The sequence below is a fragment of the Pagrus pagrus genome (assembly GCF_965226575.1).
Source record: "Pagrus pagrus genome assembly, contig: HAP1_SCAFFOLD_51, whole genome shotgun sequence".
NCBI classification, from domain to species: domain Eukaryota; kingdom Metazoa; phylum Chordata; class Actinopteri; order Spariformes; family Sparidae; genus Pagrus; species Pagrus pagrus.
Genome location: NW_028175412.1, coordinates 193,756 through 220,446, shown reverse-complemented (window position 1 = coordinate 220,446; position 26,691 = coordinate 193,756). Strand labels below are relative to the sequence as shown.

Genomic DNA, 26,691 nt, shown 5'->3' with positions numbered 1-26,691 from the left:
GCAGAGTTTTTACGCCCTGTGAAAAGGGCCTTGTTCTCCGAGCACCATTTGATCAGGGCCCGGGTCTCCTCAGCTGTCCCTTGAATGAAATTACGGTCGACAGATTTAATACACAAAACCGTACATTTTTACACTTCTGATGTGTTTAAGTAGTCAAGCTAATAGGGAACAACAGGGAGTATGAGCGGATAACGTTACGCGTTTTGGTCGGCGACAAGTGCTTCATGTTAAATGAAATATAAAACTTAAATAAAACCCTCGCACCCCACACAGACCAATTTATCCGGTATCAAAAACCCTAAAGTATTTCGTTTCAGACACTTACCCATTAAATGCAAAGTGAACGGTCACGTTTTACCACTACAACGATACAGAACCAGCGGGCGGCTGATTTCAGAGGGTCACGCCGGGACACGGCTGTAATCTGCGGGGTAGCAGTAATGCTAAGCACCCGGGCCAATTTGCTAGCAGCTAGCGGAGTACGATAGCTGTTAGCGGGTGGTTACCACCGAAAACGTCGAAGCAAAAACTACGTGCGGCAGTAATGAATCGACCACAGCACTAATTTGCTGTTATAACAATTACATTCTCGTACAAAAAATTAAAACTTACATTTCGTGACCCTAAATCAAACGTTTAAAACTTGTAACTTACAGTTGTGAGTCCGCTCCTCGGCCATTGCTATCACGAAATGCATTCTGGGATACGTAACTTCCAAAAGTCCACACAAGTCTCCACCGATGCATCCTCGATGAAACGGGTGGGGCGAGAACACATCCGGGGTATTCGACCGTACTTGGCCAGATGCGAACTTTGAATTGGAACAGTACTTGGTCCGGCGCTAATGACGTTTCTCAAGTCCACAAGAACAGAAGTACAGAGAAGAACGCATATTGAGAAACGGCCATGGTCAAGACGATCTGCTGCAGTTCAAACCGAGCATCAGAATGGGGAAGAAAGGTGATTTAAGTGACTTTGAACGTGGCATGGTTGTTGGTGCCAGACGGGCTGGTCTGAGTATTTCAGAAACTGCTGATCTACTGGGATTTTCACGCACAACCATCTCTAGGGTTTACAGAGAATGGTCCGAAAAAGAGAAAATATCCAGTGAGCGGCAGTTCTGTGGGCGCAAATGCCTTGTTGATGCCAGAGGTCAGAGGAGAATGGCCAGACTGGTTCGAGCTGATAGAAAGGCAACAGTAACTCAAATAACCACTCGTTACAACCGAGGTATGCAGAAGAGCATCTCTGAACGCACAACACGTCGAACCTTGAGGCGGATGGGCTACAGCAGCAGAAGACCACACCGGGTGCCACTCCTGTCAGCTAAGAACAGGAAACTGAGGTTACAATTCGCACAGGCTCACCAAAATTGGACAATAGAAGATTGGAAAAACGTTGCCTGGTCTGATGAGTCTCGATTTCTGCTGCGACATTCGGATGGTAGGGTCAGAATTTGGCGTCAACAACATGACAGCATGGATCCATCCTGCCTTGTATCAACGGTTCAGGCTGGTGGTGGTGGTGTAATGGTGTGGGGGATATTTTCTTGGCACACTTTGGCCCATTAGTACCAATTGAGCATCGTGTCAATGCCACAGCCTGAGTATTGTTGCTGACCATGTCCATCCCTTTATGACCACAGTGTACCCATCTTCTGATGGCTACTTCCAGCAGGATAACGCGCCATGTCATAAAGCGCGAATCATCTCAGACTGGTTTCTTGAACATGACAATGAGTTCACTGTACTCAAATGGCCTCCACAGTCACCAGATCTCAATCCAATAGAGCACCTTTGGGATGTGGTGGAACAGGAGAGTCGCATCATGGATGTGCAGCCGACAAATCTGCAGCAACTGCGTGATGCTATCATGTCAATATGGACCAAACTCTCTGAGGAATGTTTCCAGTACCTTGTTGAATCTATGCCACGTAGGATTAAAGCAGTTCTGAAGGCCCGGTACTAGCAAGGTGTACCTAATAAAGTGGCCGGTGAGTGTAAATGCTGCCCTTACTAGTGTTTGTCATATTTTGTTCTTTTGTAATGTTCGTTATTTGCATCTGTGGATTTGTTAGAGAAGAAAATCTGTAATTTGATTTTAATAAGCCTTTTATAGTTGTCAAACTAAAAAAAATTTGATATTGTACTTTACTCATATAAATATATTTATTTCAGAAAAAGATTGGCCTGTTTTTTTTATAGGCTATTTTCATTTAAGATATTTTTTTATTTAAATGTGCACCTTACGGAGCTTTGATTTCAAAAAAGGTACTCCTGTTGTTATACAGTATGTTTACATTTTATTGGTATTTGAACAGCTGAGCATTTATTCATGAACCAGGTGAAGAAACCCGTTTATTATTTTTTCATTTGATTTTGCAACTGTTTACTGAAATAGCCGGTTTCAATAAAACTACTTGCTAAAACTTGCTCTCACTTTGCGGAAAAAATATCAGGATATATATTGTATATCGATATTCAGCCTAAATATATCGGGATATGACTTTTGGTCCACATAGCCCAGCCCTAGTGGTCACCATGAGCCTTGTTGAAGAAAATCAAGACTGGCAGGAGTAAACAAGAAAAATAAATAAATAAATAAATAAAAAAATTGGTGTCATATCAGAACTGTAGTTCACTGAACACATTAAGAAAACATGACATCCAGGATGAATGGCAAGTGTAGTCCTCAGGACTAGTAACAGTAGCAGCCCAATAGCAAGTTAACATGCTAAATAGTGTCAGGAGTGCTGTGATGTAAAGCGTAGAGTGCGATGGGCCCGGTCCAGCATAGGTTTGTTATCAAGACCAAGTATGTCTTGTAGGAGCTGGGCAGCAAACTCGGTAGGATGAGGACCTTCTGTGCCCTCAGGCAGGCCAACTAAACGAACATTATTCCATCTTGAAAGACCCTCCAGGTCCTCGCATTTCTTTGACAGGGAGTCAACAGTGGCGGTTGGTCGGATAGCTCCATGTCGTGAGCATTGTCTGAGCGCTCGAGGTCCGTGATCGATTCGCCATATAAAGCAAGTCTGTTCTTAAAGGGCTCCAAAGCCGCCACGATCTCTCTTAACTGCTGCCGAGATGGTGGTATCAAACTTACTGAGGATGTCCGAGCGCATTTCGTCCATCATCTCCCTCATGTTCGGCAACAGGGTGATGTGGCCGGGTGAGCCATCTCTCCCCTGGTCACTGCATGGCGCTGTGCCAGCCTGTGCAGGTTAATGTGGGGCAGCGCTGCGGGTGATTAAAACCAGGTGTGTTGGTCGCCGCTCTCCCGATCTGCTTCTGCTGTGCGGTGAGTCTGGCGTGTTGGTCGGCGTGCATGTCCGTGTCTCCCCGTCGTGTTATTAAGGTAGGTACCCTTTATTATCTGCTGTTTCATCGCAAATTTATTTGGCTCTGGGGCTTCATCCTCCCGCTGCAGTGCTGGGAGCGACAGTGAGCCGGCGGGCGCGAGCAGGTTGGGTGCAGTAGAGCTCAGAGGTATGCTGCTCGTATTTGTCTGCTGCTGCAGTTTTTCACTTATTGCCCTAGTTGTGACACATTCTCTTTTGCTGTGCAGCGAGGCTGCCGTAACCAGCGGTCCCCCGTTCTCCTAGTTCTGCATCTATCCATTTGGCGTCCTGGTGCGTTCCAGTCATCGGCCACCATGATAAGGGTTGCTGCTGTCCTGGCTCGGCTCCAGGTGGACTGAGATGTGTCATACTGTCTCAGGTCACTGTATGTGGTTACAGCCTCAGGCCCAGTTTGAAGGCGTCACGCCATTATTGTACCCACACCACGAAATCCAGTCCGAGTCCAGCAGAGTTGGCTCACCTGTCTTCTCTTGATTTAACACATTATTTTCCTTTATTAATTTAAATATCAAAGATTGTTTTGTGGATTTAATTTAGGTTGCACTTAGTTTATTATTTGTTTGCTAATAGTTTAGATTGTCTTTATTGCATTAAGCTGATTTTGGGTTAAAATATTATTTTCTTTCTTTGTTTAATATTTGATCCAAACCTAAGTTGGTTTATATTGTGGTGTTAATTTTCTTAAATTCCTTAGTTATAAACTGAATTTGTTATTTCCTTTTTTTTTGTGATATATAAAATATTTCTATTTTGTTCTGATATTTTCTTTGGGTTTCTTTGGTATTAATTAATTGATTAATTGTGTATTTGGTTTCCTTTTCTTGCTTTTTAAACCGTAGATTCCCCCAGAGGTCCCCACACTGTGCCTTGTGTTAATTTTGTGTTTTTCTTGTTTTACAACAGGTGCTGAGGCCCAAGCGAGTGGCAGTCCTCCCCTGGTGGTGGTGTTTGACACAGTCTTTTGGTTGCAGTGCACTGTTGGTTTATAGTTTGGATTTTGTCCCTTTTTGAGTTCCCTGCCGCCATGGTGAGCCCCAGCTCACCATTGTTTCTTTTGCCAGTGTGGTGGCTCTATCTGCATATTCCCCCTTGGGTCAGCTAAGCCTGCAACCCTCCTTTAGTCATTTTAAGCCATTTTGTTAAAGTATATTTCTTTGAAACCACGTCCTCTGGCCCTCGTGATTGTACAAACCTGTGTTGGCTAGGGCTGCAACGATTAGTCGACGTAATCGATTATGTCAACAATAAAAATTTGTCGACGCAAAACTTTTGCGTTATACCGATGCCTAGAGTCTTATGCCGTTCCTCGGAGAGGTGGCCAAAGTTATGCCGATTGCTGCTCAGCGGCTTATACCGATGCCTAGCCTTATGCCGTTCCTCGGAGAGGTGGCCAAATTTATGTCGATTGCTGCTCAGCGGCTTATACCGATGCCTAGAGCCTTATGCCGTTCCTCGTAGAGGTGGCCAAATTTATGTCGATTGCTGCTCAGTGGCTTATACCGATCCCCAGACTCTTATACCGTTCCTAGGAGTGGTGTGCCGCTGTTGTGCCGCTGTTATGCCGCTGATATTCCGCCGACACATGACGGTGTGTGCTGCTAGAGAGCGTTATGCTTCTGAGAGACTGCTGGATGGGTACCGTCCCCTGATGGATATGCAAATGTAGTGCCGCTGGGCTGGTTTTACGACAAGTGCTGCCATAAATGTATACATTGTTGTAGTCTTTTTTAACAATGCTAACTTAACACATTGCCGTAAATAAAGGAACGTAGGCTATGTGTTTCTTTTGGATGTTATGTTGGTGGGATGTAGGCATATAGACAGTAATTACACGTGGGATTCTTGCAATATGATAGCAAAGTAATATGTCTAAATTTGGGCCAATACACTACTTAAAGCTAATGAAAGCGATAGCCTTAGCTAACATGGCTACTGTAAGCCCAGCCACCGTAGCCAGTCTGACTAATCGATAGCAGAAACTTTGAGCCAACCAACTAAACAATACTTCCTGACAGGCTTCCTTTACTAGGAGAACACAACAATACATTACTTCGTATAAAAAATTCAGTCTGAATCATTGTATCAAACAACTGTTGGAAATTAATGTATTGGGGTATTTTCTATGATCCACCTTCAGATAGTCTGAAATGACAATCCACATATGTATTGTTTACACCACATATTACTGTTAATTCAAACATTTGCTTGAGAGTGAAGATTCAGTTAGATAGACATACTAGTACATTACTAGTATATGAAATGTGTTTCTATGAGTATTTTAGGCTAATTGGACAGGGTAAATACATAACAAACATTAGAGGGTGTAGTCATTTTTTATTGTCAAAAACTCTCCATAACACAAACAGATAACCATTGTTGAACAGGTCAGGAACGATTAGTTGCTGGAGGGTGAATGGTTCAGCAGAGAGACCTGGTGAAAGTAGGAGGAGGAAGATGAGAGAAATGAGAGAGAGTGAGGGGGACAGAAAAAAACAGAGCTTGCAGAAAAGCTTGAAGAAAATTTACAAAAAAGTCTAGTTCGTTGCTTTCTTCTTGGCAGAACACAAATGAACCATTAGTACTACACTAGGGATGAGAGATTCATTAAGCCTGACAATGACACACTGAAAGGATAATGGTAACAGGTGTGAGGCATATTAAAAACAGTGACTTCAAACTACAAAAATATAGTCTAGAAATGGTTGTTTTGGTGTTAGAGGGTTATTGACACTGTGACTGATCTAACTATTAATCACAGTCATGGCCTGTGGGAAGTTTTGGGCCAATGAAAACCCTCATATGTGGACAAACAAAAATTCTGCTGCAGGCACAGGTTTGGAGAGGTGACCATGACCACTGGGCTGAACAGCGTGCATGCTATAGATAATGTGTGAAACATCAACCGCTAAAAAGGCAACTCATACTGAGTAGCGTTTGAGAAGAATGCTTAGTATTTTTACTTAAGTATGATTTTTTTTGCAGTTGGCTGCAGACTGCAGTTGGCCTCACAAAACAATGCCCGGTCCCCCACTGACACTGACACTGAAAATGACTCTTACCTCTTGCTTGACCCCCACTGACACCATATCTCTTTCACTTTGTTATCACTTATGGTTCTGTCTGTCTCGTTATCATGTTGTCTATTTATTGTTTATTGTTTGGCACACATAGCTTCGAGACCAAAACAAATTCCTTGTATGTGAAAACCTACTTGGCAATAAACTTCTTTCTCATTCTGATTCTGATTTTAAGACCAGAAGTTGAAATTGAGTTTTAGTTTTAATATTTTAGTAATGTAACTGTATTCATACTTTAACACAGATTTTCAGTACTCTTTCTACCACTGGGTTCCTCGTACAGAGCTCACAGCGCTTACCAGAGGGGAGGAGTTTGAACAGGTTGTGTCCAGTTGTGCACAAATGTTTCCTACCCGTTTTAATCGCCTGGTTCCTCTGTCGGAGCGCAGGTATGGCTACAGAACCCTGGGTGAGGTGGCTCACTGTAGTACCCACGACTCTCTCCTCTACTATGGAGCCAGAACGGTGACTTTAAAATTTGGCATCCAAAAAAAAAATTGGCATTGAAAACAAAACCAGTACTGAAAAAGGAAACATTGGCATTGAAACATTTGTATTGAAAACAGTTGTATTGGCATTGAAACAAGTATTGGCACTGAAAAAGGAAACTAATTAAAATAATTAAAATCTGAAAATCTTATTATTTTATTTTATTGGGATTTTTTGTATTTTTCAATGACAATCTTGAGATTTTTTCTTCATGTCACTTTTTTTTCAGTGACAGATTTTTTTACAATGTCAGTATTTTTTCAGTGTCACTGATTTTCAGTTTCAACTTTCTGTCACTGTTTTGGCGTCGAGAGGGAGGGGTCTGAGGGGAGGGGCAAGTAGAGCGTGGTTTGCATATAATTTGCATATCGGCATCCTGAAGAAGTGCGCAACCCGCCATCAGCCCGAAGCCTCTGGCATGGTGGCATTGCTAAAATGTCCAGTCCACCGGGAACTTCCAAACCGCAAGTAAGTCTGTTTTTTTTCTCTGCTATTTACATGTTTATTCACATGCAACCTGGCCTGTTTGGTTAGCTTTTAACGGCCGTTATGTTGTTTTTGTAGAGGTCCGCTGGAACATGTAAGTTTCTAACATTAGCCGTGTTGGCTAACTTAACCTGTGGTTAATGCAGGATCAAAAATAAACACCCGCCAAGCGCCGAACACGGCTAAAAGTCGGTTTTGGCAGAAAAATAAATTAATGTCATGTGTCACCGGCCTGGCGGTAAATACTTGTTGCTGCCAAGTAATAATACATCACAACAGCGGCTAACAGTAACATAGCCTGGGACGTTAACATTGACATGATAAACAGCAGGGCTTCGGCTGTGTAGTTAAGCTACTGACATCCCCAGCACACGCACACACACACCATACAGAGTCTCATCTTTGAGCCGCTAGCTCAGCTTCAACGCAGGTATGCCACAATAACTCTTACAAGGGCCGCGAATTTGCTTCTGGTGACGATAAAAATGTTCCAGCGGACTCTGTTTCCAGCGCGGTCATGGAGAGTCTGAGCAGCTAACTTACTGAGCTGTGACTACCAGCTCTGCTTTTCTCAGTTTACCTGCCACTGACAGATGAGCCAGAAAGTTAAATGTGGACCCTGAGTAAATGGTAGCTAATGTTAAGTCTCCAGCCCTGTGATGTTTTGCCGTTGTGTTTTTCACAAAGACCCTGGCCGAGTGAAAGTTAACTTTAAACGGCTGTTGTGCTGGTTTGGCAGCGGTCCACTGAAACCAATGCTAAGTTATTAGGTGTTGGCTAGCTAATCTGTGGTTAATGATAGTTAGCGTTAATTCTCCAGCCCTGTGATGTCTCTTTTCTTTTTCTTTAGGAGTTAGAGGCCAGTGTTATTGCTGCTGCACAAGGCCTCATAAACGTGCTAACGCAAAATATTCAGCAGCATCACACCCCAGCACAGCAGAATCCAGTGCAGTCACATGAGCAACAGAATCGACAAGCACAAACCCGGAATATTACTTCAGTTCAAGGGAGGTGTTGTTGAAGTTGAGAGAGATGGCAGATTCGCGACCCCAACAGATGACGGTAAGTTAATCAAAATATGTTTACCTATTAACTTTTATATATTTGGCTTTTTGCGCTGACGATCCAAGGAAATGACAAGTTTCTTTAAATAACATCTTTTGTTATTTCATGAATTGCACTGAGTTCTGCTTAGCTAATTTGAAATCAAAATTAAAGTTTTGCATTTGCTCATATGTGGAAAGGGGGGTTTCTAACATTAAATTATTTGATTTAAACGTAATTAATATTTAATTAAATGTGCGCCAATTCAACATTTCTATAGCTGTATGGCAGATCTAAGGTAGAGTAGCTTGTCATGGCAACTTGAGCTCTGATAAATGTGTCATCACATTAGTGTTTTTTTTTTTTTATATTAATTACAGGAACCTTCGATTGTGAGGCAGTTCATGGAGAGAATGCTGAGAAGGCTTCAGGAAGTTCTGCGACGTCAGCCTGTGGATTTGGATTATTTGCACTTTGTTTTAAGTCATGAAGTGGGACTTCTACGCTCTTTTGCCAATGTAGTAGAGCTGCCTCAAGATGTTGTTCGTGCTTTATCTGACTTATTAAGACTTCTTCGTTTACAAGAGGAGAGTTATCCAGCTGCCACCTATGTAGAGGTTCTGGGGGGTGGTAGGGGACAGCCAAAACTTGCAATTTCTAAAGAATGTCTCCAAAACCTTATCGACATGCAGTTGTCCATCCCCTGTGTAGCTAAGCTCCTGGGTGTCTGCAAAAGGACAGTATATCGGCGGATGCGTGAGTATGGACTATCAGTTACGGGATCATACAGCAATATCACAGATATGGAGCTGGACAATCTTGTGCGCTCAGTTAAATTGAGGATGCCGCACATAGGCTATAGAATGATGAAGGGCGAACTGCAAGCGATGGGACACCGAGTCAGATGGGAGCAGGTTTCAGCATCCATGCACAGGGTGGATTCTGCAGGGATCTTGGAGAGAATGGCACGTTTAGGCTGTGTTGCTAGAAGAACATATTCTGTCAAGGGTCCCCACTCACTGGTCCACGTGGACACAAACCACAAACTTATCAGGTGTGTGTGTGTGTTTGTTATGTTTTACAAGAATATTGTTATAATATGTTCATATATTTATATGTATAAATGTTGAAATTGTTTGCAGAGGGAGTCTTGCTTGAGCTTTTACAAATAAGTTCTATTCATGTTTGAAGGATGCTGGTAGATTTTGTATGCTATTACAACATAGGCTATAGATTGCTGGAGCTGTATTACAACAAAACAAACTTTTGTAATACAGTTTATTAATTAAGCTGCACATACAGTTAGTTTGTGCCCCCATTCTATAAAATTTCAACATGTGAATGGGTAGCTATTTAATGATTGTTGCTTAGTGACTCTTAGTCCATTCCACACTGTGTGGATCAGCATGCATGCTGTAAATTAAGAACATTCCTGAAGAAGCCTTGATCATTTTAGCATGGTTCTTTAAGGTTCTTTAATTCAGCGTTAGGCAGTAAATGCAGTAGTTTACCATAAAAAAACAGGATGAGGATGTCATACAGTCAGGAAAAAGTCTACTGTGCCACACATAATGAAACATGGTTATGTGTACAACATTGGTTTAACTGTTACATGAAATAAAGGAGGGAAAAAACAGTCATTTACACACTGAGGCTAGTTTCATTTCATCATATTATAGGGGGATGTCCCGTCTAAAGTGCAGCTTTTACAAATAATTGGACTTCACTCTATGAGACCATCTCAAGAACATCATCTTGAATACTGACAGTTTTTCTTTAAGGTCTTTGCAGTTGTCTCCAGTGAATGTGTAGTCCTCTTTGGACAGTGTGAAATTAATTAATTAAGAAATTATTTAATAAAGTGATGGTAGATGTCTTGTATACCCCCCTAGTAAACCATCCATTTAATATTGTGGAAAATATACCGGAGGATGCTGCCCATCTTTGCTGATTAAACCTTTTTGAATACCCTAATTTTTTTTATTGTAATTTGGTTAAAGCAGAATCATGAAGATAACTTTTTTTTGACAGTATAACTGCACAGTGAGAAAAGAAACATGCAATTCTGTAGGGAAAAGATTCTAAATGTTACATGGGTTCATGGTAAGTTAACATGAAACTTGAAAACCTGGGAAATACCTTGTATGAAAATCTGAATTGACCCACTTAATGATTTGTGTATGTAGAGCTATTATAATTTTAAGAGTTGATACACTTTCTGATAATTTATTTTTCCTTTCAGATATGGTATTGTTATCTTCGCTGGAATTGATGGTTATTCACGAAAGGTAAACATTTGACACTTTTTCAAAAAGCAATGCGGCTGAGCCTAGTATTACCATATTCTATTTAGTGTGGCACATTCACGCAAGTATTTTGTCACTATACTCTAGATAATGTACCTGGGTTCTGCGAATAATAACAAGGCATCAACAGCACTTGGCTTCTTCATGAGCTCAGTTGAAAAGTTTGGCTTTCCATTAAGGTAAGAAAACAGCAAGAGCATGATTGTCTTTTTGTCAAAATTCATTGACTGAAAACATTTGACTTTATCTCTGTTTCTTATGTCATAATTTAGAGTTAGAGGAGACCAAGGGGTTGAAAATGTCGGCATTGCTCAATGCATGTTCACTATTCGTGGCTGTGGCAGAGCAAGCAACATATCTGGGAAAAGTGTGCATAATCAAAGGTAAATATCAAAGTTGTGTTTCTTTTAAGTAACCCTAACCCAATGATTTGTTTTTTGATGCCTAAAGCATTAAAGAATTGCATTGCAAAGACCGTAACACCAACATCTCTGTCCTAGTAAATTTGGATAATCCACAGACTCGCTGTAAACAGTCTTCACCAAAAATGATTTATGTAAAAATGATTTCTGTCATAGAAATTCTTGGGAGCAAGTCAATTCTTATTGACGGCCAGCCGGGGAGACTTGCAACAGTAATACAGAGTGAACACTGCAGTACCAAACCAAATCTGAAGGATACATCCTCACAGGAAGCATTTATCCTTCGTAGGCCTACAGAGATGCACTGTGTCCAAATTAGGTTATTGTTCACCACTTTATACATGCGTGAAGAGTCTTGGATTTTTGTTCAAATCAAGACACCATGCTTACCTAAGTTAACTTAAGTCAATGTTTCCCACATATAGACTTTACTTGGGCGGGCCACCCAGGTATATGGATGGCCAGCCCGGGTATATTTGGCAACCCATTCAACGTTTTGCAGAGAAAAATAGAGAAGCAATCTATTATGTTACAATACATGCAACACTTTCTACAGAGAGTCTATCTGTAATGAAACAAAATATAGATGATCTCAACCTTGGGTTACCTAGGAAATGGATAGCAGTGCATCCATATCAAGACAGTTGCGTCAGTCAGTTCACCAAGCAGGCAGAGAGGAGAAACCAAGTCTGACCTACATTTTGAGTGTCCCTGGCTGTGATTCTAATATTAATACGGTGCACTTTTTGTATTTTTGTTCCTTAAGAGTGGAGCGCTTATGGCGTGACGTGTGGATGGCAGTAACAAGGGTATATTATGAGCTACTTCATGGTCTTGAAGAGGAGTGCCTGCTTGATCCCTCCAACAGCCTGCAGTTATTCTGTGCCCAGTACATATTTGTACCACGCCTCCAAATGGACCTAGACACTTTTACAGCTGGGTGGGATAACCATCCTCTGCGTACGGAACAAAACCTGACTCCCAATCAACTTTGGACCATTGGATTTCTCCAGTATCCTGTGGCTGCTCCAGAGAATCTAGAGGTAGACCTCAAAAATGTTGAATCCAAGCTATGTTTAATCAGGTTTACCCATTGTCTCATATTTTAAGATCTGAAACAATTGTGACAAATAATGCAAAAATAGATCAAATCAGAAGTCAAAATATGTTTTAACGACAATGTATATTCAGTATTTTCGTACTCTCAACAAATTAAAATGAATTCTTTGAAGATCAAATGTGTGAAGTATACAAAAGGCAAGTGTTATAACAAAATTACTTGCCATTTATAGGATTTGCAAGATCACTTGTTGGACTTCAACCCTGACAGTTTGAGAGAAGATGCTCCTGCTGCTGCTGCTGCTGCTGGTGGAGTAGTTCTACCACCCATCCAGTGCCCTCTGGGGCCACAGGCTATGGCTGGACTGAGGGCAGCCATCAATCCTATCACTCCCTCCCAGGACAATGGAAGAGACATTTACAAGGCTGCGCTTGACTATGTAACATTTCACTCAAACTTTGCAGGATAACATGCAGTCTGCAATATAGAATAGATGTTCAACAGTTTCTGTGATTTCAAAAAAATTGTTTCTGATTCTTAGACAAATGAAATTGTAATTGCTTGCATGAATAGGTATTTGTGCAGAACTATTGTGGAGATTGTTTAGGATATATAGGTTTTACTATGCAGTATATAAACAACTCAGTCTGTCATGGTAAAAAGAGATCCAGTTTTATTCTGCTGTTACTTGTTTTAAACAACCAAATGTAACCTCCCACAATTTTATTGGCCAAACTTTTAAATCTAGTGTATGCAGATATTTTAAACTGGCGTCTTAAATACCATTAGACAGTTATCTCGCACTGCATTACACATCTACCAAACTCAGTATGTCATGTTTGATATCTTGGTAATGAAGAATTTAAAATAAAGCTATGTGAATTTGAACACTTTCATGCTGTATAATGTGCATCTGTATTGTGTTGGGCTCTTAAGTGAAATGCTGGGGGTTTTTTTCAGTGGAAAACAGCACATTAGTTCCATTTTACAGCATAATACTGTAGACATACTCAAGTAAAACACTTCAGTTAATATTCACAATGAAAAAATGATAAAGGCCACAGACCGCATTATGTCCATATTTATTGTTGTCAAGTTAATTTTTGCTGATGATTTAGTAAAAAATCCAAACCCCCACAAAGTTGATTTCACTTAAATGACATGAATTTGCCATACACATGTTGAAACTAATGTGTATGTGGAAGACTGAACAATTTCAACTTTTCAATAGTACACGTAACCTTGTAATTTGAGGAACAGCATCACATTTCAAGGTTTTACATTACATGTACATTTGTCAGTGCGCTGTAAACAAAATGCAAATACAGAGTTCTTAAATGACCTTTTTTCAAATAAACTGTTAGCAGTGATCCCAAACTAAAAAAACAATGCAATGGGAGAATCAAGTGTGAAGAACCAAACCGTAATATTGAGCTGTTTTTATGGTTTGACTTATCTGTATTTGCTATCTGTATTTTTTTTATTAAGACTCTCACAGAACAATAAATAGCTCACTGAACAGATTTAACAAAAATGCCAAAAAAAATTCACAATACTGGCTGACTTTCAAGTAAACATCAGTGGTCACAAAACATGACCTCTACACACGACCGAAGTCTCTACCCATTCTGATTGCTACTGTCATTATATCTCTGAACTCTGTGCATGTTTTCATATGTTCGACAGGAATAGTTATTGTATTTGTGCAGGCACTTACAAGTGGGAAACAAATGTGGTGACCAGGCATTTTCTCATTACAGTGGTGTTCAAATATTAGATTTATTTTAAAATCTGCCCTCTCTGATGGAAGAAGGGGCTTGTGCCTTTGTCCAGTTAACCACTGCATTACTGTTGGGACAGACAGGCTTGCGTGCTTTTGTTGATTCCAGTGCCCTTCACTTAGCAGCTCCTCTTGGGTCAGAGGCTCACACATTTTCTGGTCTTCATTCTGATCTGCATGATAAAACAAATCAGAGTATTTCATTACAATGGAGTAAAAATCCAACACTGCAAGAAGCCAACCCTATTTACCAATTTGCACGATTAATCCCAAAGGCCTATTTCAACTAACCCTACTGCATTCATTTCTATTTAATATACACTGACATAACTGAAAGATAAAAACAAAAGGTAGGAATAGTCCTAGAATAATGTAATCCAAAAGAATACCAGGTATACAGTATGAAATCTTTTGATTACATTTGTAGTGTACTATGTTGTCACCACAGGCATATGTTTCCATTCAACATTGGAGGGGACACATAAGCTTAAACAATATTCCTGCATTCTGGGAATTTTTTTTTTTCTTAAGAAACATGTATTTTGATCTATTACTTATGTCTTTGGGCTGTGGAGGGCAAAGTCCATAAAGGCTCTAGTGAAGTTCAAAACCTGGACCATTTTGCCATAAGCATTGCCACCCGCCATTACCCACAAAATTAATGTTTCTAAAAAGGAAATCTATTGATGGTCCTTTTTGGTGGAGTGCTATAATAAGTGCCAAATGTAGGTCATGTACATGGAATCATATTCTGCTCTACTCATTTTAGGTAACAGCTGTTTGCATGGCAAATATGTATAGTACTTTAAAATGTGAGAAAGACAGGTTAAGTCAAACCTGTGTTTTCCAGGTCTTGTAGAAAGTCCTGGAGGAAGTTGATGATGGCATTTTCTCTTGCTTGCCTTGGACTTCCCTTCTCACTCAGCTCAGGCACTAGGATACTCATTATGTAATCAGCATCCGGCTGGGGGGGGGGGGCAAAAGGGGGGAAAAAAGGAGGAGGGTTGACTACACATATAGGAACACATAGAAACTTTGAAAAAAGACCACAGGTCCACATTACATATGACTTTGTATTCTTCAAAAACAAAAAAGGTTAAGCAAAGCAATAACAGAAAGTCATAAAAAGATAATGGTATCAATCATAAAGAGATGCAGCTCTACTACTACATCCTGTAGGGTTTCTAAGCATATTATCAAGTCATAGCAGTAAAGCAAATCTGGATGATTTAATGCCCAGAATCCTTACTCTGTCATCGTCCTCTTTGGGGACAAACAGGTTTGAGCAGAGAGTTTGATGCTTCCCAATCACATCCAGAAGGTTGTAGACCTTCATCCCATTTCTAATTTGCTGAAGCATAGGAGTCAGACGCATTGTAGCATGCAGAACAATGGCTCTATTGAGAACAGGGAACAAAGTTTGTCTTGATTTGCAGAAGACCCATAAACAAAAGGGAAATACATGCTTTTTTCCACACAACTAAATTAAGACTAAGACAAGGCTGTACAAATTTATATTTTAAGTTCAAATGCTGCATTTCTAAAAACAGTAATAATACTATTCTGTTATAGTGGCTACTGATGCTGGGTGCATCAAAATGAATTATATAAAAATAAAAATTGTACTCTGGAAAATAAGTACGGACCTTATGATTCTGTCCTTTCGGTCCATCTTTAGCAAACCAGTGTAACCACAACTCACGATTTCATCTGTCAACTGTGTCAGATCAGTTGCTGCCTCCACCTAAAATTACAACAAATTTATTAACAGTATAGCAATGAAATACTGTACACTAAGAAAAGCCTTTAATGGTCTTGCACAGTTGTTCATAGCAGATGTACTCACCTTTTCTATGAGTGAGGCATATTCAAGATCATCCACATCATCTTTGGTCAGCTGCAGAGCATCAAAGTCCCCTGTTGCAAGAAACTGGTAACACCAATTTCTGAAGAAGCATGGTGCTGGGCCACCCTGAGCTAGGCTGACAGAAAACACTTCTCCTGCAGTTCTGCATGTCATCAACAAACAGTGCAGACATTGTAATTGTGACTTTTTACTTTTACTTGCATAAACTGCATAATGTAGGATAACTAGGAAACAATGCAAACCTGTAGAAACCATTTTCTAGGTCACACATAGAGTAGACAGGACTCTTTCCCTTCTTGCCACTGCCCTCAAACAATCGCCTCTCAATGCCATGCATCATTTCTAAATACAATAAATGATGACAGAAAACACCGTTCAGTAAATAAAAAAATATTGTACCTATGAACCTGATTTCAGTAGTGTTTGGTGCGAGAGATTGTCATAAAAGATACATTACCAGTCAAAAATTCTTTGCTTAATGCTCCAGTGTCGATTCCAGCTTCGCCAATGAAAGTCACATTGAGTTTGTTGACAGGGGAGCCCTTCTTCTGTCTCTGCCACTGAATTAGGCCTCTTTGGACGAGGTTGTCCCGGGTGATGCAGATCTTAAAATCTTTGCTTGCATCTACTTGGCTTGCAAGCCACTGGAGGACATCATCGTCACTATTAAAAAGCAGCAAGAAAAAAAGAAAAAAAAAGAGAGAAAAATCAATTACTTAACTTTGAATTTAATGACACCGTAGGAAAACAAATGACTGATGAAAAAAGATGGGGGTAAAAAATCACCTAGACATATCGGCCATAGATACGCTTCCCTCCCGTAGCACACAGCTGTCTGTACTGTAGTTCAACATGTCCTGTAGACTGACAAGGATCAACAAAAACACATTAAAACATTCAATTTGTATGTAATATTCAGTATAATATATCAATGTTTATGTTTCAGCACACCTGAAAAACAATGGTAAAAAGGCATTCTACTGATGTTATTTTGGACCTATGTGTCAACCTAGATGCCCATTGAGTAACCTTGCCATTACACTCTTGTGTTATCACAGCATTTCTTGTGCATTATGAAGGCTAAAATAAAGATGCAAATTATATTTAAATTAATCCCAAATCCCTGATATAGTGCATAGTAGATATATTACAAGGAGACACAGCTTTAACAAAGACAATATGTTGGGGAAATAAAATGTATGATAACATGATAGAATGGCAAACCTTTCCCCACACAGGCTTGCATGCAGAACAATTTCATCTGATGGAAAGCAGCCACAACATATAGGGCATTCCTTTCTATCCTGTAGACAACAGATATTCAAATCAATTGCACAAGGTCTCTGTCTGCAATTTTACATATCTTTCAAGATATCAGCTCAAAATCATTACCTGGCCACAATCTCTGGACTCTTTGTTAGGGTGCGCAAGTGGTGAGTTTGTGACAGAAAGAACCTCGAACTCATTCTGCCAGTCCTGTAAAGTAACAAACAGCTGTATCCATAAATACATAGGAGGAGAAATAATCAATGCTACGACATACATAGAAACAATAAAAATTTCCGGACACTTTTTTGCAAACAGTGTATTATCTCAACTGTCTATAAAAAACATCTGAGGAACTCAGAGCACTTCATGATGTTCTGAATTATTACAGTACAGGGTTTAATTCTTGCTTCGTAAAGTTCAAATGTATCATTGTTAGGAGTATAGTTTATATATAAGATATTGAGATATGTTTTATGTGTTATGAAATAGTGTTACCATCTACAAAACAATGTGATGGTATTTTACCATTTATTACACTGTGATTCCCAAATATATGTACTGTTTCGCCATATCTTCTCTGTTATATGCATTTAACTCATCATCATCATCTGCTGCAGACTCCATACAACCCTCGATGTGCAATGCTAGGATATGCAGAGGCATGTTTTCTTTGCACACTTGGCATGCAGCCTTAGGCATTTTTTGAAATTCAGTGGCATCAGATGGCAGTGGAGTAAGATCAAGGTCCTGCTGCAGTGGAACAATGTACATGGTCGTCTTCCCAGCACCCGAAACACTGCGAATCAGTCTACCTGTATACCCGTCTACATCAGGAGGAATGGCAAGCAATTTTCTTCTACCGTGGCCACCTGCAAATACAGAAAGTGAGAGAAAGAGTTCTGAATGTTGGTGTTCCTGCACCATCCAAAGGAAAGGTGTTTGAAAATGGTATGCACCTGAAGCCTTGTAGAACAACCACCCTTCCACCCCCTCCATTTTGGGATATTCTTCAATGAGAATTTTATTTACCTGAGAAATCAATAACAGAAATGGGAAAAGGCGGTTAAAAAAGGACAGTATAATAAAACGAATAAAAGTATTTATAACTAATACTTTAAATTGTTTTGTATAGTAATAGCATCACAATAACTACTGTATATTGACAAGTTTAATAGTGTGCATGCAGTTGGACTGTAATGCCAAAATTATGATTAACTTAAATTTAAAGAGTGGTTGCAATACCATTGCATGGCTCATATCATCCGTCAAAGTGAGGGACCTCTTCCCCAACCCTGCTTGGCTCAACTCCAGCTCTTCAGGTGCAGAAGGCGTGCTGGTACAGCCCTTATTCACCAAATATACATACACACTGAATGGCTTACAGACTTTCGGCTTCCCTTGAGTGGTTTGTAAGGGTGAAAAGCGGTTTTTGCCTTTCCTTTTGGTAAAGAAGCCAGGAAATGACCTGCATGTGGGAGGTTAACAGATGAAAATAAATCAACATTATGAAATATAATTTTCCATCAAATAAGTCAAACATATGATCACAAATAAATTAAACACCTGGTCATCTCCTCCTGCACTGTTTGTTTTGTTGTTTGTGCTTGTCGATTCTGTTGCTCATGTGACTGCACTGGATTCTGCTGTGCTGGGGTGTGATGCTGCTGAATATTTTGCGTTAGCACGTTTATGAGGCCTTGTGCAGCAGCAATAACACTGGCCTCTAACTCCTAAAGAAAAAGAAAAGAGACATCACAGGGCTGGAGAATTAACGCTAACTATCATTAACCACAGATTAGCTAGCCAACACCTAATAACTTAGCATTGGTTTCAGTGGACCGCTGCCAAACCAGCACAACAGCCGTTTAAAGTTAACTTTCACTCGGCCAGGGTCTTTGTGAAAAACACAACGGCAAAACATCACAGGGCTGGAGACTTAACATTAGCTACCATTTACTCAGGGTCCACATTTAACTTTCTGGCTCATCTGTCAGTGGCAGGTAAACTGAGAAAAGCAGAGCTGGTAGTCACAGCTCAGTAAGTTAGCTGCTCAGACTCTCCATGACCGCGCTGGAAACAGAGTCCGCTGGAACATTTTTATCGTCACCAGAAGCAAATTCGCGGCCCTTGTAAGAGTTATTGTGGCATACCTGCGTTGAAGCTGAGCTAGCGGCTCAAAGATGAGACTCTGTATGGTGTGTGTGTGCGTGTGCTGGGGATGTCAGTAGCTTAACTACACAGCCGAAGCCCTGCTGTTTATCATGTCAATGTTAACGTCCCAGGCTATGTTACTGTTAGCCGCTGTTGTGATGTATTATTACTTGGCAGCAACAAGTATTTACCGCCAGGCCGGTGACACATGACATTAATTTATTTTTCTGCCAAAACCGACTTTTAGCCGTGTTCGGCGCTTGGCGGGTGTTTATTTTTGATCCTGCATTAACCACAGGTTAAGTTAGCCAACACGGCTAATGTTAGAAACTTACATGTTCCAGCGGACCTCTACAAAAACAACATAACGGCCGTTAAAAGCTAACCAAACAGGCCAGGTTGCATGTGAATAAACATGTAAATAGCAGAGAAAAAAAACAGACTTACTTGCGGTTTGGAAGTTCCCGGTGGACTGGACATTTTAGCAATGCCACCATGCCAGAGGCTTCGGGCTGATGGCGGGTTGCGCACTTCTTCAGGATGCCGATATGCAAATTATATGCAAACCACGCTCTACTTGCCCCTCCCCTCAGACCCCTCCCTCTCGACGCCAAAACAGTGACAGAAAGTTGAAACTGAAAATCAGTGACACTGAAAAAATACTGACATTGTAAAAAAATCTGTCACTGAAAAAAAAGTGACATGAAGAAAAAATCTCAAGATTGTCATTGAAAAATACAAAAAATCCCAATAAAATAAAATAATAAGATTTTCAGATTTTAATTATTTTAATTAGTTTCCTTTTTCAGTGCCAATACTTGTTTCAATGCCAATACAACTGTTTTCAATACAAATGTTTCAATGCCAATGTTTCCTTTTTCAGTACTGGTTTTGTTTTCAATGCCAATTTTTTTTTTGGATGCCAAATTTTAAAGTCACCGTTCTGGCTCCATACTCTCCTCCCTTGCCCAATATATCCTTGAAGAAGAAGAGAGATATGAACAGTTAAGGTTGACATTACAACACATTACAGGTGTTTGCTGATATGAAATGTAGCTCAACAAAGCCAAAAAACTGCAACTGAGCGCACTGTTATGAATCAGAAAACTGGCATTTATACCTCCAGGGAAGGATTTGTATAGCAATCCACAGGCAGTGCAAGGTTCAATAGTGTACATGCTTTTGAGTTCTTCTTGAAAAGCAGAAGAAAACTTTTGAAGATTCACAACACCTATTGAGAAAAAAACAACACATTAATACATAATTAAAACACAGAAGGAGGCTAGTGAGGGAGGCCACCAAGACACCTATGACTACTCTGAAGGAGTTAAAAGCTTCAGCAGCTGAAATGGGAGAGACTCTGTATACAACAACTGTTGCCCGGGTTCTTCACCAGCCAAAGCTTATGGGAATACTTTTTATAGGCACTGTATATACATTTGCTTACGTTATTGTTACTTACTTTGTAGCCATCTGTAATGTGCTCTCTTCCGGAACCATTTACTTGATACAATGTCCCTAAACGTCTTGCATACAAGTGCAATCTTTGCGATGGCCATCTCCTTCCATGAGGATGACTTCCAGAAACACCTCCACAAGAAGTTCATCAGAAAGCTGTGCAGACAAATTCAAATAAAATTTTAAAAATTACTGCACCAAAACTTTACTTGAGTATTTATCCAAATTAGAACACTGATGTACTTTGTACCTTTTGGCATATATGTGGATGTGTTGGGTTGCACAAAATGTCAGTGAATGATGATGATCGCTTATGACTGGTAATTACTATGCAAGTAAAAATTGTAGTTATCATTGAATAATAAAGTACCTCCTCAAAGTGCGTTGTGTGAGGCCCTCCTGTTGTCTGCACACATTTGGCACCTGGGGCAGTTCCACTTTCCAACCTGCCAAGTCATGGAAAAGGCATTAAGTTTATTTGTGGAAGCTTGAATATGTAACTGCAGCACTTGAACTCTTTCGTGATTAGTTGAAAAACAGTGGTGTGATGATACACCCAGCTCATGACAGAGACACTACATGATTTTGGGTTCACGAGAATGAGACGTTTTTTGAACACTATTTGCAAAGACAACTTCAATGATGAAATATGTGACTGGAAAAATAGTGTTTGCACAAAATGCAAAACAATGCTGATCCATCGTGAAATGTTTTAAATAGTTCTTATCTTGTAATGAACGTCATTTCAGTTCTAGTGTGTGACCTTGTTACTGAACTCCTTTCCATAAATTCAAATGAGAAATTAATAGATAATAATAATAATAATAATAATAATAATAATAATAATAGTCTCTCAATACTTAAAGTGCAAACACAGACTGACACATTTTTTGTTCAAGCGTGATAAAGACAGCTGGCTACAACTACAACGACAATTTGCGTAAATTGTCGGTCACAGTAGCAACACCATGGTTTAGCATCTGAAGCTCGCAGTCACTCGCAGATGCTTGTAAAACTTCGGCTATGCTATCTGTGGGTGTCTTTGCATAGTGCTCGTGTTAGCCGCAGTGTACGGCACTATTTTGTAGTATTAGTGCTTATAATAGTGCTTACATGTTGTTCCCGTCTTGTCTGTCACCGGGTGCCGCTTATTGCTTCCACCAAGCACTCTAAATGTTGCCAGTTGAACGTCAGACTCCGTTATACGAGCTGCCGCTCTGCATTTGTTCTGTAGCTACTCATATCGCGAGACAGCTTTTAACCTCCACGAAAAATTGTTTAACGATTTTATATCGCGAGATCTCGTGGTACGGGATGATTGTTGATCACTATACTAATTTGTGACATTTGTGATGCTGCAATAATGTCATTGCTTAATGTATTAGAAAATGACATAGACTTTATTTTCTTCAAAATTGCTCTAGGGGCTTCTGTTAGAAATTCAAAATGTTTTTTATTTTGAGATGTGTATTTTTGTGCCATTTTTAGACGTTCTGTTGTTTTAAAAAAATATATTGACACTTTTACACAGTAAATGTTTTTATACAAAAATGGACTACTGTTATCAAATATCCACTTGATTTGACAAATTTGGATGGGTAACGCTACATAAATAGAAGACAGACTTGAAATATTGCCCTATGCTTTACCACTCACCTAACCCTAACCCTAACCCTGACTTGCAAATACTGTTTCTAAATGTTAATACATTACCATTCCATCTTGTTCCACAAAAAGGTGGTACTTAGCAGAATACATTCTGCTTCATACCGGCAGATGCTGAACCGCTGTGTTAGCCACTCGATGACTACCTGGAACAATTTTTTATTTTATTTGTCATTGTGGTTTTATTGTCACAATTCATTTAATCCCCCGGGCAAGAAATAATTAACTTTTTATTTGTCTAACTTGGATACAAAAAATTATGTTGTACTTACCTCTGGCAAAATGACCTCAATTAAGTAGGCATCTCTTTCAGCAACAGCCACTTGTTTGGCAACAAGCCCTTCTAACCTGACAATGAGTTCTCCTGTCTGAAATATTGATAATGACAACATTAATATTTGCCTTTATTTTCATATTGTATGCGTTTCATACGTAGAGACACCATGAACTATTTTTTTCATTTGTAAGGTGTTTATTAATATATTAGCATTACATGCATGTATAATCTTTACCTTTATGTCGTCAAAAACAGACAGGTGGTCAGCATAGAATGCTTTCAGTGTTGGGTCTTATCCTGTGTTCCTGAACAGGTACATTCTGTTTGACAGAATGCGACCTGACAGAAGATCTATCTCCAAACACTGAGAATACAAAATAGTTTAATCAGTCCAAATACCTTTAAAAAGCAACATGTCAGGTTTGAAAAAGGATGTCATTATTCTTTCAAACCAAACCCCAAACCCAAAAAGGGAAATCTGTCAGTAATACCTTGATCTCTTTGTCAGTCAAAATGCTGTCTGCCTGGGTGGATTCCACAATATCTTTATCCCTGCAAGAAGTAAAAGCATGAACTATGAGGTCGGCTTGTAATTGCAATATAGCAAAGACATGTATTTGAGAAAATGTTCCTAATTGACTTTTGAGCTGGAGGACAACACTTAAAAACATTGTAATTTCTTTGAAAGTCAGCTTGCTAAAGTACCGTACTACTAGCACAATTTAAAAACATCACTGTTCAACAAATTATGGTCATATTTCATACAGTAATGACAGAACGATAAAATTACAGCAAATTATTTGAGATATTTTATTAGGTTTTTTTTATTTATTTAATTTTTTTTTTTAGGTTATTTAATGGAACATGAGCATGTGTCATATACTTACAGATATGTAGTCATGTCGCGATCACAACCACAATGGAACTCTCTGGTGGTCCAGTCTCCTTGCACACCTGCGCATTCAAAATGTATCCAACCTCCACAGCTTTTACACTCGAGCCAAGAAAAGTTTTTCACTTGACTGTGGAGTGTTCTACAAGACAAATCGAAACAGTCTATCAGCTTATTCGACTATATTTATCTTAAAACTGTAGACACCTTTATTATGCTCTACTTTTGTATCAAACACCTGGCATTAATCATTACACAAATGCTGCGTATTGCTGTTCAATTTCTTTCTTCAATACCTCTTTGAGCCAGTTACCCGCTGAAACACGCAGGCTTGTTTTTCCCAGGCTAAGCAATGACAGTTGGAGTCGCTTGCTTTTTTTTCCTGTTGCTGAATCCTGTCCTCCTCAAATTTTATTTTTTCCAGGTCTTCTTTGGTGAGTGGGAAAGTCTGTGTGAATGACAAAAAATAAAAAAATAAAAACATAAATAACATTACTCTGAATTCTCTTTGAGTAAACATTGGCTTTAAGCGAAAAGTTTAATATATCTGACCTGAACACTCAGGCCTTTTATCATCTCAGCCGCATTGTGTCTTCTTAGAGTTCGACACTGGTTGAGGGAGAGATCGTCATTGCTGACATCTCTGTTTTGGACCTCATTCTCAGCTGCCTTTTTGTGGGATAAAAACATAGTCACAAATGGCATACAAAACAGTTATTTCTTGTTGTCATCCTGTTTGTGTGTTTTACAAATGATGACAGCTCCTACAAAGCTGAAACAGTTTACTTACCGAGCACACAAAGATCCCACAGTTATCATGGTCTCTCAGCCTCCACTGCTTTGGGAATGTGACCTTCCATCCCTTGAGACCTCCGTGGTTTCTGAAGACATTACTTTGATAACAAAACATAAGGGGTCACATTTCTATGACAGTAATTCCCTTGCCTAAATTTTTGAACCACCCTCTGAATTTTGTGTCTTCACTTCTCACCTCAGAAGAGCCATGTCGTCATCTGTCATTGTTGTTTGAATCCTCAAAGAATCGTACAATCTCAATTCTTTGTTTGAGAAGTCTAGTACCTAAGTCATAAAGATACCAGAAGCACATATATCTGCAGTTACATCTTTTGTTTTGTCTTACAGAGAAAAAGTAATGCTTTTGATAGCCACAGTGATAACTTTCTAACCAAGTTATCGGTGCATTTATACATTTATATATTGTCCATCAGTCTCTGTCTTATCACACCATTAAGGCTATACAAAATAACATATCAATTATACAGTACATCATTACAAATGTTCTTACCTAATGTTCTATGACTTTTTTATTGCAGCATGTCCACTGTGTGAGACCTATATTTATATGCTGGACTTGAGTAAATATGATTGTCTTCTTAAAAGATAAAAATGCATATTTACATGTCAAATATGAGCTCAACTACCATGGGGGAATGCAAAACTCCCCTTTAGTAACTGATAAAATGTCTCACATTACACTTATTATTTGTGTTATTTATTAATATAAGTGTTAAACATTTCTTGCATAGTATTTCAAATATAGCATCATATGTTTATTGCATTCTTCATTCTGAATGCATGTTTGGGTGATAACTTTTATACTACTTTGGCTACTGTTTACCTGCTGTTCACTTTAATTCTTGAAGTAAAATTACACACAAATTTAACATGTTGCTAACACTTTGCTGCAGCAAACATGGTCCAAGCATCTCTTTTGAATAATTATAGTGATATACATGTGTTTAACATCATTTTTATGACATGGTTGATGTGCTGTCATGTTGGCCTACCCAAAGGATAAAGTGGTTTCCAGTCTCAGGAGTGCTGTGACCCACAAGCCTTGGCAGAAATATTCGGTCTGCAGTCTAGTGCAGTGGAGACAATAGCGATTTCAGTATTAAATGTCCATGTTAAAAAGACAGATTGTAAAGACATACATCTTTCAAGAATGGCAAACCCACCTTTAAGTGTTTGACAGTTTTGTCCTGGACATGGCCATTTCTTATCCAGTCCCGACTCCACAGAATGTTGTCAAAGTGAGCCAAACTCACAGACTGTGCAGTGGGGATAAAGATTTATAAGTGTTACTGTCTCCTACCTTTACTGAGGATGTTGTGTTTGTTCAGAATTGACAAAAGCATACACACAAGTACTTCATATTACCTTACTGCAGGCCCGTGTAATCTGTGCCACTCTGAAATTGACAGCCTGAATAAAAAAGATGGTGATATCAGTTTTTGCAGGATTTAGCACATAAAAATTGTCACCACACACTTGAGTGCACACTGACATGAGCCACAGCATTTATCTTTAGTCAGACTGCATGTCTGACTGTAAACATATACGTCTTAATAGATTTAATAATGTTAACAGTACTGTCATACTCACATCATCTGTCAGCCACGGCATCGTCCATGAGGTGTCGTCCAGTAAATCCAGAGGGCAAACACTCTTAATGTCTTTTATTGAAATCTGGAACTTTCTCCCGATTTTAGTCAAAACTTGATTTTCGTCCCGAGATCCAGTTAGAAGACTTTTCAAAGTGCTCTACAAACAGCAGTGTTTTCTATTAGCTTATACAATTCATAATCATTATGGAAGTACAAAATGAGAAAAGTTATGTTCACATTGTACGATTTTCAAACTGTTTTTATGTGAAAAACATCAGATGCAGCTACTAACCTTGTCCTCTTCAGATATGCTGTAGTTGCTGGCCTGAAAAGTGATGTCTTGGACCTTGTCTGCTGGAACAGCAATAGGTGGCGGTGGAAGTGGCAGTGTCCCACTGCGGTGGAAGTGGCAGTGTCCCATATATTATTATTTGGTCTTTACACATGTATAAAGGCACTATTCCTTAACAGCGGTGTTATTTATAATGTAAGGGTGTATTGCATGTCCTCGGTTGTTAAATAATGGAAGAGCAATGCAATAGGTTGCATCCTGTGTGCTGTGATCACAGAAATACAGAATTTTAGTTTTTCACTGTCATAGTTGTGCGGGTGGTTCATAGTGTCACAATGTTTTTTATAATACAACTCCTATATTTCTACTCCCATATACTAAACACAC

The 26,691-nt window shown here is 39.5% G+C and overlaps 1 protein-coding gene and 1 long non-coding RNA gene across 3 annotated transcripts; one reads left to right on the top strand and one right to left on the bottom strand.

Annotated features, from left to right (window-relative positions):
• The first annotated feature begins 11,119 nt into the window (after window positions 1-11,119).
• Window positions 11,120-13,133, top strand: LOC311253835. The gene is made up of 3 exons (XR_014621956.1): window positions 11,120-11,146; window positions 11,952-12,228; window positions 12,478-13,133. It is a non-coding gene; the product is annotated as an uncharacterized lncRNA (long non-coding RNA).
• A 785-nt stretch (window positions 13,134-13,918) lies between these two features.
• LOC311253834 (uncharacterized protein) lies at window positions 13,919-26,447 on the bottom strand. 2 transcript variants are annotated; one of them, XM_084384313.1, is made up of 31 exons: window positions 26,305-26,447; window positions 26,011-26,169; window positions 25,786-25,830; window positions 25,584-25,676; window positions 25,413-25,487; window positions 24,596-24,684; window positions 24,395-24,497; window positions 24,157-24,273; window positions 23,901-24,052; window positions 23,600-23,746; window positions 23,204-23,264; window positions 22,948-23,076; window positions 22,708-22,803; window positions 22,484-22,581; window positions 21,141-21,216; window positions 20,775-20,926; window positions 20,433-20,543; window positions 19,760-20,290; window positions 18,725-18,891; window positions 18,404-18,626; window positions 18,118-18,190; window positions 17,285-18,030; window positions 17,117-17,196; window positions 16,679-16,756; window positions 16,350-16,555; window positions 16,135-16,234; window positions 15,872-16,034; window positions 15,672-15,769; window positions 15,275-15,422; window positions 14,863-14,989; window positions 13,919-14,198 (listed from the first exon to the last, which is right to left on the bottom strand). In XM_084384313.1, the coding sequence occupies exons 1-12, from the start codon at window positions 26,431-26,433 to the stop codon at window positions 23,005-23,007; spliced, it is 1,242 nt and encodes a 413-aa protein (XP_084240439.1). In that variant the 5' UTR covers window positions 26,434-26,447; the 3' UTR covers window positions 13,919-14,198; window positions 14,863-14,989; window positions 15,275-15,422; window positions 15,672-15,769; window positions 15,872-16,034; window positions 16,135-16,234; window positions 16,350-16,555; window positions 16,679-16,756; window positions 17,117-17,196; window positions 17,285-18,030; window positions 18,118-18,190; window positions 18,404-18,626; window positions 18,725-18,891; window positions 19,760-20,290; window positions 20,433-20,543; window positions 20,775-20,926; window positions 21,141-21,216; window positions 22,484-22,581; window positions 22,708-22,803; window positions 22,948-23,004. The 2 variants fall into 2 exon arrangements, with proteins under 2 accessions (XP_084240439.1, XP_084240440.1); XM_084384314.1 differs by lacking the exons at window positions 13,919-14,198; window positions 14,863-14,989; window positions 15,275-15,422; ... (6 more) ...; window positions 17,285-18,030; window positions 18,118-18,190 and having other exon boundaries at window positions 18,401-18,626.
• Window positions 26,448-26,691: the final 244 nt, after the last annotated feature.

Bases quoted from the DNA above. Each gene is read 5' to 3' on its own strand.
- LOC311253834 (XM_084384313.1), bottom strand. From the start codon at position 26,433: ATGGGACACTGCCACTTCCACCGCAGTGGGACACTGCCACTTCCACCG. The intron at 24,274-24,394 runs GTAAGTAAACTG...TCCCACAAAAAG, and splicing joins GTGGGATCTTTGTGTGCTCG to GCAGCTGAGAATGAGGTCCA. The intron at 23,747-23,900 runs GTATTGAAGAAA...TTTGTCTTGTAG, and splicing joins CGGGTAACTGGCTCAAAGAG to AACACTCCACAGTCAAGTGA.